At 34.5% G+C, this 14,290-nt stretch overlaps 2 protein-coding genes across 5 annotated transcripts; both read left to right on the top strand.

Moving 5' to 3' along the window:
• Nucleotides 1-1,831: 1,831 nt before the first annotated feature.
• On the top strand, nucleotides 1,832-8,023 carry LOC115994817. 4 transcript variants are annotated; one of them, XM_031119093.1, is made up of 8 exons: nucleotides 1,832-2,147; nucleotides 3,555-3,681; nucleotides 4,217-5,602; nucleotides 5,698-6,384; nucleotides 6,468-6,551; nucleotides 6,632-6,707; nucleotides 6,844-7,157; nucleotides 7,642-8,023. In XM_031119093.1, the coding sequence occupies exons 3-8, from the start codon at nucleotides 4,277-4,279 to the stop codon at nucleotides 7,846-7,848; spliced, it is 2,694 nt and encodes an 897-aa protein (XP_030974953.1). In that variant the 5' UTR covers nucleotides 1,832-2,147; nucleotides 3,555-3,681; nucleotides 4,217-4,276; the 3' UTR covers nucleotides 7,849-8,023. The 4 variants fall into 4 exon arrangements, with proteins under 4 accessions (XP_030974953.1, XP_030974952.1, XP_030974955.1 ...); XM_031119092.1 differs by having other exon boundaries at nucleotides 3,545-3,681; XM_031119095.1 differs by having other exon boundaries at nucleotides 1,832-2,159.
• Nucleotides 8,024-10,212: 2,189 nt separating this feature from the next.
• On the top strand, nucleotides 10,213-14,289 carry LOC115994816 (rRNA-processing protein fcf2). Its single transcript, XM_031119091.1, has 6 exons — nucleotides 10,213-10,323; nucleotides 10,632-10,862; nucleotides 11,160-11,220; nucleotides 12,867-12,944; nucleotides 13,086-13,201; nucleotides 13,866-14,289. The coding sequence occupies exons 2-6, from the start codon at nucleotides 10,633-10,635 to the stop codon at nucleotides 13,972-13,974; spliced, it is 594 nt and encodes a 197-aa protein (XP_030974951.1). The 5' UTR covers nucleotides 10,213-10,323; nucleotide 10,632; the 3' UTR covers nucleotides 13,975-14,289.
• The last annotated feature ends 1 nt before the right edge of the window (nucleotide 14,290 follows it).

Genomic DNA, 14,290 nt, shown 5'->3' with positions numbered 1-14,290 from the left:
ATATGATTAGTATATAATAAAAGTGATATTAGTGTTGATCCGAGCGAAAATGATATTGCAATAATAAAAATCTATTATCTTAACAAATAGTTTTAAAAAATGTAAAATTTTTTGTGTCTGTAACATTGTTAAATTATCAAAAGATTTGGCTTACATCCATGCGCAATGCACATTGTAATTTTATCCATTGTTTGAAATTTGGATGTCTCTTAGGAGGTTTATGTGCACACTTTTCATGAATCCGTGAAATGGTCACTTTTTAGGTGCCATTCCATGCAATCTTCCTGTTGCAACTGGATGTAAGTGATTAAAAATTTAACATAAAAGTTACAAAAGTGTTGTGGAGTAAATGGCAGACCTTAGAAGTTAGAAGCACGCAAGCAAGGCACGAAATCCATTTTCACATAATCATATTGAAACGTTCATGAATCCATTTTGTGGAGCTTTTAATTAGAGGTGTGCAGCCAACCTGTCGACCCATTAAAACCGATTGGACCCAACCCAACCCGCCAGGTTGGGTCGATTTTTTGGGCTTGGTGGGTTAGGTTGGGTTACAATTTTTTTTTTGATTGCAAGTCGGGTTGGATTCGGGTCATAAAATTCCAAACCCGCCAAACCCGACCCGACCTGCCCATATATTTAATATATATTATATAATATAATTAATAATTTTTTTAAAAATAACTAGCTCTACCTCTTATATTATATAAAAGCCAATATTAATGTATATTAGTTCATATATTAATGTGTAACTGAGTTGGAATATTAGTTCATATATTAATGTATATTTTGTTTATCAACTTAGTGGCAGGTGTGATATATATATATATATATATATATTTTTCTACTCAATTTAATAATAAAAGTAATAAAAAAAATTGTCAAACCCATGGGTTCAACCTGACCCATTTGGGTTGGGTTAGACTTATGTGATGGGTTGGGTTGAGTTGAATTTTTTTTAACCCACCATGGTGGGATGGGTCAAAAAATCCCCTTAACCCGACCCAACCCGACCCATGCACACCCCTACCTTTAATTTAGGAAGTAGATGAATTTCAACATAATTTTGATGAACACAAACAAAACATTTCTGTATGAATTTTCAATCAATGATAGAAGGGAAAAAGCAAGTTTTGCATCAGAATGAATGAATGAATGCTCAGCAATGTCAAAGACACAAATTTTCAGATTTGGATCAGGTAGGTATTGCACCCAGTGCAACTCACCCCTTCCGGTACACAAACATTTTTACCATTTTTAATTTTTAATTTTTATACTATTTTTATTCAATGGTTGAGATAGTAAGTTATTTTTTTCAACTCACAATTTCAACCCTTAAATTGCACCTGTTTTCAATCCTTAATTTTCACTTGTCTCAAAGAATCTTGCATGTGATAAAAGATTGAATTGTCACCTTGCAACTAAGCTCATCTCAAAGGTCTAGGAATAGAAATGTCATCCATTAATTTAAAAATATGGAAAATGTTCTTCCAAAGACAACTGGTAACTTTTTGTGTTATAATCAATCAATGTAATTTCGAATACGGTTTGCACCCAAAATAAAAGAAATAAACACATACTGACATACAAAAAACGATGGATGGAGCGGACCGTTTAATATACAAATACCACCATAAATAATGAGACTCACCGCACCGGGTCGTGACTCACTGAGCCAACTCAGCAAAGTTTCTCGATTCTGCTGTATTGTCTTTTGTCTTCACTCTTTGAGTCTTGACCGCTCCTAATTTTAAAAAAAATATAGGAGTATCAAATAAATCTCTCTGAGATTTAAAAAAATAATAATAAAAAAAAATTATTTTATTAAAAAAAGAAATGCCAGATTGGCTTTGGATAGAAGAAAACCCTAACACACGGCGGGTCGAACTCGAGTTGAAACATTCTCACCCACTCACCCATTCCCACTCGTGAGTCGCGACTCGCACCATTGATCTCACCCTCCTTCTCTCTCGATTTCACCCTAATTTTCTTCCACCAATCTCTTACCTTTTACTCTCACAAATTTTTTTTTTTTTTTCCGATTTCTCTAAATTTCTATTGACCTTCAAAAGCAAAGCAAAAGCACCATCTGACTCGGCGTTCCATTTTCTAACTCGGCTCCTTCCTTCCATACACTCACCTTTGCGGTATGCGATATTGTACGATCCTTTCATTTCTTAGCTCATTCAGAAAATTCAAATTATTTTATATTAATTTTAGTTCTAATGGAAATTTGTTAGGTTACATTATCTTTCTGAGTTTTTATTTTTAATTTAATTTGTTGTGTTTGGAAACTGAAATATGAGTTACAAATATTTGTAATGTGTTTTAATGAATGATGATCGAAAAGCAAACAATTGAGTACAATGTTGTTCAGTACAAAAAAGGAGGTTTTTTTTTTTTTTTTTTTTGGTTTTAAGTTGGACATGCTAGAGCTGGTTATTGAGTATGTCTTAAAATTGTTTTAAGCTATCATTTGTGTGAAATGGAATTGATGTGTGTATTGTATTGCATTGGGCACAATTAATATGTATAGTGAGAGGTCTATATATATATATATAGAACTGAAACCTTGACCACCGCAAGGTGTAGTGAAGCTTCAACGAATGTGTTGTGCACACAATGATAGCTCCATCAAGGCTCCAATGGTACACGTAGTGTTACCCTTATCGTCACGTGGCGTGGGGTTGATGAGTATACACTAAAGATCCCCTTTTTCATTCAGCTAGGACTCCTATGACTAATATGGCTAACCCTGGGGACTAGTACAAGTAATAGCACAATGGGCCTAGGCCTGCACATGGATTTGGGCTGATATAACTTTAACATCCCCACTCAAACTCAAGTTGGATTACGAGAAGCCAAACTTGAGTTTGGATACAAGATCATGGAATTGATTTGGTGGATGAGTCTTGGTGAATATGTCAGCAAGTTGTTCTAACAGAGATGTAAAATCACTAAAGAAGATGGTTCCAAAACACAATAAATTGTAAAGTGAAAGGTCTATATATACAGACACAGAATCCTAGGACTAGTATTGCTAATCTTGGGAAACAAGTAATAGCACAATAGACCTAACCCCACGAATGGACTTGGGCCGATGTAGCTCTGAAAATTTGAATGCAAGAAATGAAACCAATTACTACTCAATTTTGTGGACTCTATCCGTATGAAAGCTCTTAAGATGATAACGGCTCATCTACCTCTATCTATAATATATGCTTAATAGTATGTTTGAATAACTGAATGTTTTTACCTTAGCCAAGTAATGTTGAATTTGAAGGTGTGATCTTCTTGCTTAGGAAATGAAATTTATGATTTGAAACTTGTGTGCAATTTTGTTAGGGCACCCAAGCATACTTTACTACACAACAAATGGTGAAACTGTATTTTGTTGATCCCAAAATTTTAAAATATTTGTGTGTTTGTCGAATTAGCCTTACATGGATTTCCACCTAAAGATTGTGTAACGTAGTGTGTGTGTGATGTTTTCCAATTATCTATTTTTTCTTTAATCCCGGTTCCCTACTGACTCTAAAATCAGTTCATTTTAGGTTGAAGGGCTCATTTGAGATATCCGAGGAAGTAACACCACGCAGGCAAGGTTATCTGTTTTTTCAAAGGGGCATGCGGCTGGCACTTTCTACTCCTAGAGAGTTTTTGGCTCATTGGACTCGCAGTGTATGTAGTTTAACTGACATTCCTAATTACTCATCATGAAATTATTTTTGTATACTTGTACTTGTACACCTACCAATTAAAAAGATAAAAGAACTCTTAATAACCCATTCAAATTAAATTCTGTCAAAATTTAGATTTGAGGACTTAAGAATTTTCTTTTTAAGTTGAAAGATATAATTGGTATTAGATTTTATGCAATATTTTTAGAATTTTGAATGGGTATGCCTGTCCATATTGATTACAGTCAAGACTGATTTTGATACATGGGCAACGATGAAAAAGCCTTGGATGTAGTTCTTATACAAGAATTTCTACTTATAGTGCCTTGTTTTGACAAATTTCATTTGAACAATCATGCTTCTCTCATGTAATTTTTTTTTTTCCCACTTTTTGGTTACACTAATATTAGTTCCTGTCTGCCTGACTCATGCTTTTGTTGATTACCTGAGCTTTAGAAACATGGAAGACTTTTAAATATGGAAATATCATAGCTGTGGTATATTTTTCCTAACGTATTTGTTTGTGCCTCTAGCAGCAACGTAATCGGATAAGGGTTAAAAAGCGCTCCAGTACAAGTTCCTGAATAATTTGATTCATGGCCCGAATTCGCTCCTGTGGAATTGTTGACCCTGGATGGGAACATGGCATTGCTCAAGATGAGAAGAAGAAGAAGGTTAAATGTAATTACTGTGGGAAAATAGTTAGTGGTGGAATATACAGGTTAAAGCAACATTTAGCTCGAGTTTCTGGAGAAGTAACTTATTGTGACAAGGCTCCGGATGAAGTATATTTGAGAATGAAAGAAAATTTGGAAGGATGTCGTTCCAATAAGAAAGCAAGACAATCTGAAGATGAGGGACAGGTTTATTTGAATTTTCACTCCAACGATGATGAAGAAGAAGTGAATGTTGGGTATAGAAGCAAAGGAAAGCAGTTGATGGTTGTTCGGACTTCGCCTGTGAACTCAACTCCTCTTCGTTCACTGGGGTATGTTGACCCTGGGTGGGAACATGGTGTTGCTCAGGATGAGAGGAAAAAAAAAGTAAAATGCAATTATTGTGAGAAAATAGTTAGTGGGGGTATTAATCGTTTTAAACAACATCTAGCTAGAATTCCCGGGGAAGTAGCACCTTGTAAACATGCTCCTGAGGAAGTTTATCTCATGATAAAAGAGAATATGAAATGGCACCGTACTGGTAGAAGACACAGACGACCTGATACTGGCGAATTATCAGCTTTCTTTATGCTGACAGACAATGAAAATGAAGAGGAAGAAAAAGAGCAGGCTGTTCTGCATCATTTCAGCAAAGAAAGTCTGATCGAAGGCGATAAAAGAATGGGAAAAGATCTGACAAAGGCAGTCAAAGGGATGTCTCCCAGTACTTGTTCTGAACCATCATTTAAAAGATCAAGATTGGATTCTCTTTTTTTGAAAAAACCAAAGACTCAGAAACAACAATCTCACAAACAAGCAAAAGTAAATACAGCATCCAATAAAAAATCCGCTAATGAAGTTATATCTGCAATTTGCAAATTTTTTTACTATGCAGGAGTTCCTTTACAAGCAGCAGACTCCATATACTTCCATAAGATGCTAGAGTTGGTTGGTCGATATGGACAGGGTTTGGTATGCCCTCAGAGCCAACTGATATCTGGCCGGTTTCTACAGGAGGAAATTACAACAGTTAAAAACTACCTAGTTGAGTGTAAGGCGTCCTTGACAATCACCGGTTGTTCTATAATGGCAGACACTTGGAGAGATACACAGGGTAGAACATTAATTAACTTTTTGGTGTCTTGCCCCCAAAGCGTTTATTTTGTTTCTTCAGTTGATGCCACTGATGTAATAGAAGATGCTTCTAGTTTGTTTAAGCTGTTGGACAAAGTGGTGGAAGAGACTGGTGAGGACAACGTAGTTCAGGTATTTGTTTTATTCCAATTTTCAAGTAGTTCCTTGCCTGATGAAACAATAATCTTCTAGCACTAAATTTGCTTCCTCCCTCCTGCCTCTTGTAGGTAATCACAGAGAATACTCCCAGTTATAAAGCTGCTGGTAAGATGCTTGAAGAGAAAAGAAGGAAGTTATTCTGGACTCCATGTGGCACCTATTGTTTTGATCGGATGCTTGAAGACTTTTTGAAGATAAGAAGTGTAGGGGAATGCATGGAGAAGGGACAACGAATTACAAAGTTCATTTACAACCAAATTTGGTTGTTAAATCTTATGAAGAATGAATTTACTGAGGGACAGGAACTTCTGAGGCTGTCTATTACTAGGTGTGCCTCTAGCTTTGCCACTTTGCAAAGCTTGCGGGACCACAAGATTAGTCTGAGAAAAATGTTTCTATCAAACAAATGGATTTCTTCTCGGCTGTCCAAATCAGGCCTTGGAAAAGATGTTGAAAATATTGTTTTAAACCCTGCATTTTGGAAGAAGGTGCAGTATGTTTTGAAATCGGTGGACCCAATAATGCAGGTGCTTCAAAAGATTGACAATGGTGAAAGCTTGTCAATGCCATCTATATATAATGATATGTACAGAGCAAAGCTTGCAATTAAATCCATCCACGGTGATGATGCACGTAAATATGAACCATTCTGGAATGTAATAGACCATCACTGGAGTTCACTTTTCTACCACCCTCTGTGTATGGCTGCTTACTTCTTAAATCCATCGTACAGATATCGTACTGATTTTATGGCGGTAGGAGAAATAATGACCTTTGATTAATTGCAGATACATATAGGTTTTTTTCCTAATTAAATCTTTGTTTTTTATGGATTTAGCATTCAGAGGTGGTGCGTGGACTTAACGAATGCATAGTTAGGCTGGAATCAGACAATATGAGAAGGATTTCTGCATCTATGCAGGCAAGGATATTGAGCTAACCATTTGCTGCTGTGTCCTAACTTTTTCATATATCTAAAACTCTCCCATATCAATTTCACAGATTTCTGATTATAATACTGCAAAAGCTGATTTTGGAACTGAATTGGCAATCAGTACAAGAACAGAGCTTGATCCAGGTGATGGCATTAAACTGCTTTGTTACTCATTTGAGAATTTTAGTTACAGGTGCACCGTGCATGCACACATGTAGAGTGCATATAGAGTACTTTCATTCCATCGGCTTAAACTGACTTTTTTTTTCCCTCCTACTAGCTGCATGGTGGCAACAACATGGGATAAGTTGCTTTGAGCTGCAACGAATAGCTGTACGCATATTAAGTCAGACATGCTCATCTTTTGGGTGTGAGCATAACTGGAGCATATTTGATCAGATATACAGCCAAAGGCACAATCGTTTAGCTCAGAAAAGACTGAATGACCTTATCTATGTTCACTACAACTTGCGGCTTAGAGAACACCAATTAAGGAAAAAGTCGGATGAAATCTCTCTTGACAGTGCTCTCATAGAACGTTTACTAGGTGACTGGATAGTAGAAGCAGAGAAACAAGCCTTGCAAGATGATGAGGTATTCAAGCTCACATTTTTCACGTGCCAAGGGGCTGTGTGAATTGGGTTACGCATGCTAGTTGATCTGGCTAACTAGTAACTATAGTTGGCTGTCATATGCAAAAGATGCATTATGTTGCATAGCATTCCAACTTGTAGGGGTGCTTCACTTCATTTATTATGGCAAAAAACCTCATATTTAGGTTTAGTATGGTAGGCTGTAGAAAATAAAAAAGTTACTGTTACTAAGCCTATTCTGTGCAACCACAAAATCTTTTCTTTACAAGTTGAAGGATGACATTGATTCAGATGAGGCTCTGGTAAACATTCCTTGGCTGATTGGAGTCTGCAGACAATGTGTGATGTGAATCTGATTTTCCCATTTTGAAGCTGTAACCTCCATGCTTATCAAAGAAAATATGCCTCTCTTTTGAACAACGCATCAGTTCTGCTATTACTAAACGCAAAATTTAACTGACGAACTCTTTATTGTCCCTTTGTAGGAGATCATTTACAGTGGGATGAAACAAGATTCATATGATAATGATTTGGTTGATTATCAAGATGGAACTGCAGAGGCTAGGAAGGGATCCCTTGAGCTGGTTTCTTTGACTGATGTAGAATCATTGGATGCTATTCCTGCCGTTGCTGGTGCTGCCACTGACGATGAAGCTGACATAAATTTTTTTGATGATGATTTGAGTGATTAGTCAAGTTATATGATTCAACTAACCTGGAAAGAAGTAATGTATCTACATGTGACAGACCTTACGATAATTAGATTGAAAGTGATGAGAAGTTCATTCTGTAGATTTTGCATTGTAGCTTCTCTTTTTGTAGTCCAAAAGACATTCAAATATGAAAAAAATACCTGTATACCCTGAAGCATGTGTCTTTCTTTTCACACTAAATTTTCACCCTTGCGTAAAATTGTTCTTGTGGTAGTAACTGGTGGTTATCGCTCCAAGCCTGTGGTCGTCTTTTTGATAAATTTGTGGCAATCTCGTGAATATTTTTTGAACAATCAAAGATCACTTGCTTTGTTATGAAACAAATGTTAAAATTTCAAGTTTTTGTGATCTAAAATTATGTGTAAAAAATAAGTTTATTGATTGAATAGTAATTAATATCCAATTTAAACGAAATTTGATATGAATGTTAAGAATATAATTAACGTGAAATTTAATGGTTAGATTTTCAAAATTCATATTAAAAAAAAAAAAAAAGATATATACAAAATTTGAAGGGTTTCTTTTTCTTTTCTTTTTTTTAATGGGAAAATTTGAAGGGTTTTTCTCCAAACTAGTTTGGAGAGAGACGTTCATATTTTTTTGCTAACTACAGTTCCTAATAAGGAGTTCAACTACTCGTCTAGTTTCTTTGAGGGAAAGGGATGAAATTCTTTTAATTTTTTTTTTTAAGATACAATATAATTTAAACTTATAGCATCAGTTCTATGAAGATTAGTTTTTTATCATTAGGCTAGAGAAATCAATTAGTTTTTTATATAGGTGGTATTTGAACTTTAGATTTTTTTTTTTTTTTTTTTTTTGATAGACAGATTTTATTATTATTCAATTATATGAAATTTTACTAATTAAATTAATCAACACCCACAATTATGTTCTAATAATTAGAGTTAAAATGCAGCATTTAACACTAGATGTTTGTTGGAATTTGGTCCCTAAGCTCCATGCGAAATTTAATTTGTTTTATTTAAAAAAAAAAATCAACGTTGGTGTAGTTTTATCCTAGCAATGTTAAACATTTTTTTTTAAGAAGAGTAATCCTAAACAATTTGATATTATATATATAAAAATGTGGAGGCCAGTTAGACAGGAGGTACTATTAAGGCAGTATGAATTGGGCATATGGCCCAATCTGAGGACATTAGCTAATCCGAGGATGGCCAAATGAAGTTATAAGGGGAAATGATATAAAGAGAAAAGTAAATATAGTACAAGATAAGTCCAACGAACATCCAAGGAGAAAGGTCATCTCGGGAATAAGAGTCCGAGGTCAGTAAGAGTCTCATATCACACTAAATTTTCTTCAAAGTTACATCATAACTAAGAGTTGAACATTGGATAAAGGGTAAGAAAAGGGGGGGCAACAAATATCTCCAAAAAGCTGCTATCTTCACATTAAATGCCTTCCAACTAACTCTCTGGCCGCATTAATGTGGAGGTGATACCTGAACAGTAGTCAAGCAACCTTACAGCTACTAGTTGATGGTTTTGGAAGGTGTTGGATGGGATAAGAAAGAGTTCCCAGAATCTAATCTACACGTGTATGGTAAGGATGATATCAAGGTTGTAGTATATAGCATGGGAAGATGGACTAAAGAAAAGGATGGAAGAATATCAAGCAATTTTTGTAATAAGATTTTGAACTCCTGTAACTTTGCTCATCAACAAGACATTATAATATAAGTTCCTCAGGCCACGCCGAGGACAGACTTTTTTATCTCATTTGTGTTTCATGATCTTAAATTAGCAAATTTTATTTTTATTTTTCTAGAATAGATATAGTTCTTTCATCCGCGCTCTACAAATTCATTGTTTGGGCTTGTTAGGCTAAAACACAATCCTATATTGGAACTAATCCAAATTCAATCCTTACAATATACATATAAGAGAAAGGTTGAAAGTCTTAAGAGTATTGGTTTATAAAATATTTTTAAAAACTTTTTATGGAAAAGGAAAAAATTAATTAAGTTTTTTTCATAGCTTTTTTTTTTTTTTTATAAAAGTGATATCAAAACTTTTTAAAATTAGTTCATTAACAAAATAACTTAAAAGCACACGTTAACTAAAAAGAATAAATTTGACTTTTAGACGATTTCATAATATTTTACCCCCCATAATCCCTTGAGATTTTAGACTTCAAAATTTTACTCCTTTAGCAAGTGGTTTTTTTTTTTTTCTTTTAATCAATCCTTAAGAGAATCTTAAGGACCGGGTTAATATGAATTCATCAATTGGGTCAGTCTATTTCTTTGGTCTCTGCTGGGCCTTATCGATGTCAATATGAGTAGCCCAGTAGCCTTAGCTTTCCTAAACCCAACAAACCTTTTTCTTCTTTCACGGCCCAAAAAGAAAACAATGGAAAAACCCTAATATCTCAGAACTCAGAACACCCAAAACCTTTTCTTCTTCGATTACAGACTCAGTTGTCGATCAGAGGTACATACTGTTATCAAATTTTGGTCCTTAGGTTTTTTTTTTTTTTTTTTTAATGATTATTTGACATTTATTATCTCTCTGTTTGGTTTCTGAGAAAACTTCTCCAAGTTTCAAACTTTCGCTTAATTAATCCCAGCACAACAACTATCTTAGCTAATGCAAGTTGGGTTTTTGTTAAAAACCAAACTGATAGTAATAACTCATTGGGTTTTTGCTTGTGTTTTATTCTCTGTGCACTGTTTGATATATTTTTTACGAAGGAGCTGTTTGAGTTTGATTTTTTTTTTTTTTTTTTTTTTGGGAAATAGAATGCCAGAGAACAAACCAGTGATTGGTCTTTCATGGGAACCAAAGCTGCCAAATTTGTCATCAAGAACCCATAATGGGTCTGAGAGCAAATCTCAGAATCAGGGTGAAACCAGTGCACTTTGGAGACCCAATTCAGAGCTTGTTGATGGGCTTTTTGTCCCCCCGAATGACCCCAGAAAGTTAAACAAATTCAAGAAAAAGCAGCTCAAAGATACTGCTGGAAAAAGCTGGTATGTCTGTGTTTCAATGATAGATTCATTTTAGCTTTTCATTATATTTTCTTCTGTCTCATTGGTTGCTGAGAAAAGGAAAGAGATGAAAGCTTTGAATTTCATAAATTTTAATGCTTTTGGTTTCCAAGTTAATCATCAACTCTCTTCAAATAGTGTTGGGTGTAAATGGGTGGAAGAATTTAGTTTTTTTGGATCTCGACTAGCAAGATTTTTTCATTTGGAAGTGTTGTTTTGTTTTTTGCAAACAATTATTACATTCTGATTTTTTTTTTGGTTATTGTAATATGTACATAGGTTTGACATGCCTGCACAAACCATCACCCCGGAGATTGAAAAAGATTTACGATTACTGAAGGTGTGGTGAACTCTTTTTTTGTCCATGTAACTTGTTTCTGCGGCACTACTTTACAATTATGCTTATATTATTGTTTCTGTAACATTTTAGGGGTTTCACTGTTGTGAATTTGCTTTAGTGTTTCAACCTTTTGTGCTTTAGGGAATGTGTCATTATGCAACTTGGGTCATGGTCATGCCAATGGAATTAGGGAAATTATTTAAATGCCTGTGTCTTTGTAAATTGAGGTTATAGCTTAATGTGATATTAGATCTTACTCTTCTACTTAAGAGATTGTTCAGCTTTAGATAATTCACACACTGGAAAAATAGAAATGAAGTAGAAGTTAATTTTATATGTTCTCTAATGTATTTTTAGGCATTAGCCATTGACTGGATCCCTGTTTAAATGAAGTAGAAGTTAATTTTATATGTTCTCTAATGTATTTTTAGGCATTAGCCATTGACTGGATCCCTGTTTAGCATTCCAAAATTCTTTCTTATGTATAGAATGTAAAGGTTTTACTTATCAAAAAAAAAGTGTGTAAAATTTGACTCTAGAAGGGTCAAATAACAAGCTGAAACTGAAAGCTGGTTGATTTTCTACAAGTTAAACTGGAATCGATCATTGGTATACCACAGTATGGCACTAGTAGTTGTTTCTCTGCCAATGACTCTGACAGTTTTGCTGATCTTCTTCATGCCTTTCTCTAACTTGTAAGCAACAACCTTGGTGAGAGGGATTTACCCTGTTCCATACAAAGATGATTTTCCAGGGATATAAATGATATCTGTTAGTCATATACAGCTGGTTAGCTTTCTTGTAAAATTGCATTGGCATACACAAGTATAAAATTTGGGTTGGACTTGAAGCAATTATGGTGGTAGTATCTTGGAATCTTTGGTGTGTTACTGTTTAGGGATGTTTAAAGTTTCAATTTCAGAAAGTTGATTCAGCAACTCAACTTCACTCAAAAAATTGTTTGAATTATATTGACCTGAATGCACATGGTTCTGTTTGTTTACATGAAATTCACATCAAGAATCAAACACATTGTAATTTAAGATGTGCTTCTAAATTATGATTTGATCTTACTTTGACCCAAGTGAGTGTTCTCTTATCATAACATGTTTTAGATATAAGACTATGCCTGATTCATCTTGAGATTTCTTTGGAGTTGAATAAGTTTGATTTAAACAATCTCCAATTTACTATTGAATTATTTTGGAACTCATGATTCTTAGTCTTTTTATATCTATCTAAATTATGGAAAAGTTTTCATTGTTCCTTGAGCAATGTTTTCTCCTCTCACATAAATGATGGGGCCTACCATGAATTGAATTAGCAGGACCCATTATTATGTGAGAGGAAGAAGCAGTACTTCCGGAGTACTGAATTATTACAACTAAATCATCATATATAAGAACTTATTGTGAAGCTTGCTCTTTAATTATTTTTGGGATAAGTGATTGTGAAGCTTGCATATGCATTTAAGTAGTTTATGGGTTTATCAAGATAATAGGGCACTTGCTAATTGACTTTGATGGTTCATTTGCTTGCTAGGAGTTATTAGATCCTGTAACTTAGACAGATTATTATACTCTAAAATTATTTTAAATAAATTTTCCTCTTGATTTCTGAATTCAAACCCATGTTCATGATTACAGTTGAGAAGTGCCATTGATCCAAAGAGGCACTACAAGAAGGGTGATTCAAAATCCAAAACGTTGCCCAAGTATTTCCAGGCAAGTCTGTTTGTAACTTCTAGACTAATAGTATGTGATATGTTGGAGCTGAAAATGGGAATGTGTATTCTCCTTTGGGTGTCATACATTTTGTTGTTTAGGCTTGGCTGATTCATATTCCATTTGTCTTTTGACAATTAGATCGGGACGGTGGTAGAGTCAGCCTCAGACTTCTTCACTGGTAGACTAAAAAATAAGGAGAGGAAGGGAACAATTGCAGCTGAGTTGCTATCTGACCATACCCTTGCTGACTACAGGTGAGATATGCAACTCTATCTTGTGTTTGGGTTGAAAAACCATATAACAACATAATGTGGGGAGTTTCAAAGGTATAAAGAATGCATTATTGTTATTCATAAAATTATGTTCTTTTGCCTATATAGAATGGTTGATTAAGATGAAAATTAAAATTCATCAGCAAAGGGAGTAATTTAAATTTAAAATGCTATAAGTGCATGCTTATCTCAGTTGTCATCTTCAAATGGACTTGCAAAAACATCTTCGGACGAGCATAATTTGTGAAGAAAACAGCAATGATGTAATACAGTATAAAAGCACAAGAGAGAGCATATAGTATTAGATGGGGAGAGAAGGAAGGCTGAAATATGACCTTTTAATTTATGCTTTGTATTTCTAGTAACTATTCCCAGCAGAACTTCCATCAAGACTTCTATTGTGCAGTTTACACATTTCCATTGCTACATTTAACCAAATTGGAATTATTTTGATTATTTCTGAGGAAGCTGTTCCTTTGCCCTCAGTTATGTGAAGAGCACAATTATTTTTATGATAATCCATGTTTGTATTTGATTTACGTCTTATTTTTTCGAATAGCCAGAATCTCTTTATGAATTGAAGTTTTAATTTCAGTTTGTAATGTATCTTGCTTTGTTTTCCTTTTCATGTGGAAACCTGTTTCAGGAAGCGCAAGGTTCGAGAGATAGAAGAAAAGAATCAACCAGGGGGAAATGAGAAATGGAAGATAAAGGGTCGGCAGTCACTGAAGCGTGCAAAGCAAAGAAGGCACTGACATATCATCACCATTTTTTATCAGATATTTCTGCATTTATAGAGCATGGAAAGTTATTGTGTCAAGATAGACCCAGCGACAGATCCGATAAACTGTGATACTTTTAACAAATGACATGATAAATAGAGTATGCTGAGCTGATTTATAATTCATAGCTATATTCACATGTACCGTTTCTCTTCTAGGTTGGCTCTTTCCCATAGTTTCCATTATAAAATTGTTCATGATTTTTGTGATGTATAAACGCATGCTCCAGAAAATAACAGTTATTGATGGGAATTTTGGCTCAAGACATGTTTAAGAGTTCTTGGAATAC

Source organism: Quercus lobata, chromosome 6 (assembly GCF_001633185.2).
Source record: "Quercus lobata isolate SW786 chromosome 6, ValleyOak3.0 Primary Assembly, whole genome shotgun sequence".
In the NCBI taxonomy this organism is placed as follows: Eukaryota; Viridiplantae; Streptophyta; class Magnoliopsida; order Fagales; family Fagaceae; genus Quercus; species Quercus lobata.
Note: the sequence above shows the minus strand (reverse complement) of the source record. Positions and strands in the feature narration are given on the sequence as shown.